The 5,000-nt window shown below is 45.3% G+C and overlaps 1 protein-coding gene across 3 annotated transcripts in view; it reads right to left on the bottom strand.

Annotated features, from left to right (window-relative positions):
• The window catches only part of LOC144531350 (calpain-2 catalytic subunit-like), a 27,842-nt gene that overhangs the window by 17,162 nt on the left and 5,680 nt on the right, over positions 1-5,000 (bottom strand). For all 3 annotated transcript variants that reach the window (XM_078271455.1, XM_078271446.1, XM_078271439.1), the window contains exons 2-3: positions 4,774-4,843; positions 47-165 (exon numbers count right to left, since the gene is read on the bottom strand). In XM_078271455.1, coding sequence (XP_078127581.1) covers positions 47-165; positions 4,774-4,843 — 189 coding nt within the window. The remainder of the gene's footprint in view (positions 1-46; positions 166-4,773; positions 4,844-5,000) is intronic.

Raw genomic sequence — 5,000 nt, 5'->3', positions numbered from 1 at the left:
TTTGTTATAAAAGCACCCTGAGAATCCTCTGTGAGGTTAGAGTTACCTGGAAGTGGAAGATGCCGGCGTAGTCGTCCCCGAAGCCCTGGTCGGTGGGAACGACTCGGGCCATCACATACTCGTTCAGGGTCAGCGAAGCGATGGCCGCCAGCAGCCAGCAGTCACCTAGAAGACACACAGGAGCCGTGTTACCAACAGTTCCCTATCACACAATTAGTTCCCTATCACACAATTAGTTCCCTATCACACAATTAGTTCCCTATCACACAATTAGTTCCCTATAGTGTTCTCTATTTTGTAGAGGTGTCCCAATCCTCTGCGGTTAGTTTAATTCACTATATAGTCCACATATATATAAAAAATACCAACAATACACAGCTACTCTGAGGGTACATATGATGTTCCCTACATGTTACTCTCGTATCCCACAATGCAACGCGGCCTTGTTTCCTTGGAGGAAAAGAAGCAAGCAGCACCCGAGGAAGCTGAGAAGGGCTGTCTGTGTGTATATATATATATATATATATATATATATATATATATATATACACATATATATATATCCTCCTGAGTGCTTTCTGGTTCTGTTTGTTTACATCAGGGCTTCTCAGACCAAGGTCAATCTGGACCCAGCCCGTCCTCATGAAGTGTAATGTTTTCTAATTTTAAAAACCTCATATACAGATTAATGAATTGTTAGTGAAGTTGAATACACAGTGTTGGTGTAACGGAGGGTAGTTGATCTCTCCCTCTCCCTACAAACATAAACAGACTTGGACTTATTCTCACAGCTGAACTACATTAGTTATTAGAGAAAGTAGACTACCATCTAAAGGTACCGGTACTGTACTCCAGGTCCTGGTATTGGTACAAAAGTTGAGCAGAAAACAGAGAACTCAACTTGAATGTGAGTTGATTAGCTGTTTTTGTTATCGGCAATCGTTACAGACCCCAGAACTTAAAATAAATTCAGATGTGGACCTTTGAGTGAAATGTTTGAGAACCCCTGGTTTACATGATGCCTCTGCCACATAAACCATGTTTATAGTCTAGTGTCTGGGATCTGGTTTGGTCATTCATATATAGTTCATTATTTAATAAACACTACAAAGAGAATAGTTAGTGAGTGAGGAAGCTGTTTCTACAGCCTCCAGAAGCGCAGGAAGCTATTTTCGGCAGGGGGTGCTACAGCTACAGCTAAGCTGACGGTGCGTACAAATTTCAGGCCCTATCATGCATGCAACGCAGCGCAAAGCAAAGCAAAGCAAAGCCCGACGCAAGTGTCTTTGCTAGTTTAAGACCGACGCAGTTTCCCGTCCAGCGTGGTGGTCTTACAGGGAGGTGTGTTCAGGTGCATCCTGGGCGTGGTGGTCTTACAGGGAGGTGTGTTCAGGTGCATTCTGGGTGTGCTGGTCTTACAGTGAGGTATGTTCAGGTGCATTCTGGGTGTGCTGGTCTTACAGTGAGGTATGTTCAGGTGCATTCTGGGCGTGCTGGTCTTACAGGGAGGTGTGTTCAGGTGCATTCTGGGCGTGCTGGTCTTACAGGGAGGTGTGTTCAGGTTCATTCTGGGCGTGCTGGTCTTACAGGGAGGTGTGTTCAGGTACATTCTGGGCGTGCTGGTCTTACAGGGAGGTGTGTTCAGGTACATTCTGGGCGTGCTGGTCTTACAGGGAGGTGTGTTCGCATCTGGGCGTGGTGGTCTTACAGGGAGGTGTGTTCAGGTGCATCCTGGGCGTGGTGGTCTTACAGGGAGGTGTGTTCAGGTGCATTCTGGGCGTGCTGGTCTTGAGGTGTGTTCAGGTGCATTCTGGGCGTGCTGGTCTTACAGGGAGGTGTGTTCAGGTTCATTCTGGGCGTGCTGGTCTTACAGGGAGGTGTGTTCAGGTACATTCTGGGCGTGCTGGTCTTACAGGGAGGTGTGTTCAGGTGCATTCTGGGCGTGCTGGTCTTACAGGGAGGTGTGTTCAGGTGCATTCTGGGCGTGCTGGTCTTACAGGGAGGTGTGTTCAGGTGCATTCTGGGAGTATTGCTATCTTGAGGCAGCGGGAAGTGATGGCACCATTGACAAACAAAAACCTGGTCTAAAGTCAATAACGCAGCATTTCATTGTTATTTTAACAGAGCATTAGTAAAATGCTCCTAGGCTCGTGCACAGCGTGCGCACACTATGCTTGTTACACACACAGGGACGCACACACACACACACACACACACACACACAGGGACGCACAGCAGCACACACACATGCAGAAGATTACAAATACAATATATTGCGGTGCAGATCCTCCATCATAACAGCAATGCTCCAAGGTCCAAACGCGCCTGGCTTTTAAAGGGAATGGGAGATGATCTCTGATTGGTTGATTGCATGTTACGCCCAAAACACACCTCTGATTAATGAAGACCCTAAGTACAACCCTTTAGAACCATGACCCCGGCACACGGACCCTTTTTCCTACCGTCAAACTAGCAAAAGTGGATCGTCAAAATAGGGCCCTATATCCCAACATACTGATCAGCGAAGTCCAAAAACCAGCGATGAAAAAAGTAGGCCTATCTTAATATCTTTGTGAATGTGAGCATATAAACTAAAATGTTATTTATATAGTGCAACCAATGTAAATTATATATTATTAGCAATACATGCATAATCAAAATGTCTGTTAAACCAAGGAGCTCCCCGCACCAGGATCAGTTTTCTAGATGACATGTATGTTTAATTTTAAAACAACCACGAGTACATTAATAAAAAGAGACCAATAAATATAATAATAAAGTGCCACACAGTAAGAGACTATGCAAAATCTTTCTTCTAAAGTTACAGACTATTTGTTTCTTTATAATAGGCATACATGAATCACAGTCATACTTGGCTCAATATAGGCTACGCCGTAGATTTGCGCTCTGGAGTTGGGCTGATAAACTCTGCCACCAGACCCTGAATATCAGATCATCCAAAATGGCGTTGTGGACGTGCAGTGCCATGTGTGTAAGTCTACTTTCTAGTATGCTGGATGAGGAGTCAGTTGGAGAATCTGGCTAGTCCTCGGGTGTTTGGGGTTGTGCGATTGAAAACAATCCAAAATTGACTGAATCGCAATCACGTCAAGACAAATCTAATTGGCCAATACACACTGACGATAAATTAAATAATTTTTTAATTAATAAAATGATCCCTCTCTTCATCCCACACCCCAAAAATGTCGTGGAACAGAAACAACAACCAGAGATATTTCTAAGCTATCATTTTATGGTCATCACAGTTTAAAGCTTGGCCACCAGGGGGTGCTGCAGGCTTCCTATGACGGCCTGTGAGTCCTACTCCACACTGAACCAACTGCTCTACTGTCTCTCTAACCAAGCAGATTACACTCAGCGCCGGCCTGCACCCTCTTCTGTTCTCTCTCACCACAAATATTCAGCGCAGCCTTAATGCTGCTGTTGTCTCACTGTGATTCTGTAGCTCACGCCAATGAACACAGAGAATGAGTTTCTACGTGTGGAGACTAAACTTCAGAGTGAAGTTACGCAACCACCGAGACTGAAGTTTAAACAAGGCACGGCACAGTGAGTCATCCACCACAACACCCACACAGTCTATGTGTGTGTGTGTGTGTGTGTGTGTGTGTGTGTGTGTGTGTGTCTATGTGTGTGTGTGTGTGTGTGTGTGTGTGTGTATCTATGTGTGTGTGTGTGTGTGTGTGTGTGTGTGTGTGTGTGTGTCTCTGTTCGTGTGTCTGTTCTCTCGCCCTCTAACAACATAACAATAGCTGCCAGGCAACTTCCTGTTCTGCAACTTCCTGCTCGGCCAATGAGCTCTCAGCGTGGCAGCGCCCACATCAGCTGTTTCTCATCAGGGCGTTTACAGAACAGATTCTCTGCAGGGTTTAAAGCGGTGGGAGTATCACTGAAAACATCCCAACATAGCACAAGTAGTCTTTGTATTTCACAGCTACTTGTTTCTGTCAGATCGTTTATAGATCTAGAACTATACCCCCAAATCTAAAATGATCTAAAATGAACCACAGACTGACCCAGCCAGTGGGAAGTTCTGGGGTTAGAAAATGTTCTGCAGGGAACACGGCTTGTTCTGTCGGTTCTGATCAGATCCAAACACTTTTCATCTTATCTGCAGCTCAGGCGTGGATCTGAGAGCAGCTGAACTAACAGTGGTCGTTGTGTTCCCTGTTGGGAGCAGGGAGGTTGAAACGCTCCGACAGCAACACTGATCAGCTGACACTAACTCTCTGTGTCAGCGCTGATCCAGAGTTTACTGACTGTTTGTCTGCTCCGTGTTGAGATGGTAATGTCTGCAGAGTTTACTGACTGTCTTTCAAAGCCTTTCTTTTTAGTAAACTCTCTGAACACAACCAATGTTGTCAGTGCTGTGGTTAAGGTGTAGAGTCCCTGGTGATACTTGGAGCAAAGTCTCATGTTGTGTCGAGCCTTCTTAGTGGTTTAAACATAGATATTTTGAGGCTAGCATCAAAGTGCCCCTAGCACTCCCATTCAAAAGGCCATTTGACCCAAAAACCAGAATACGGTAAATCTTAAAAGTGGCGTTTCCATCCTAATTATGCTTTTTAAACCTAAGTTTGACTCGGGTACATTCACAAAAAGACCCTAGGTTGCATTTTGTTCAACATTTTCACTTTCTGCCCGTCTGTCTGTCTGTGTATCTGTCTCTCTGTGTGTCTGTGTGTCTGTCTGTCTGTCTGTCGGTGTCTCTGTCTGTCTGTGGTGCGTTCAGGGACAGTCAGTAAAACTCACCCAGAGCTCCCTGGCAGATGTCGGTCCTGGTGGCTCCACCCACGATGAACTCAGGATTAGAGACCAGTTCCTAAAGGGGGCGAGAAAACAGATGAGAACAGGAACCCGCACCAGACTCCATGTAAATAATCAGGACTTTTAGCGTGTATAGAGCCAGACTCCATGTAAATACTCAGGACTTTTAGCATGTATAGAGCCAGACTTCATGTAAATAATCAGTACTTTTA

This window comes from Sander vitreus, chromosome 2, assembly GCF_031162955.1.
Source record: "Sander vitreus isolate 19-12246 chromosome 2, sanVit1, whole genome shotgun sequence".
Taxonomy (NCBI): domain Eukaryota; kingdom Metazoa; phylum Chordata; class Actinopteri; order Perciformes; family Percidae; genus Sander; species Sander vitreus.
The sequence above is the reverse complement of the archived record's forward strand: the minus strand, read 5'-3'. Positions and strand labels throughout refer to the sequence as shown.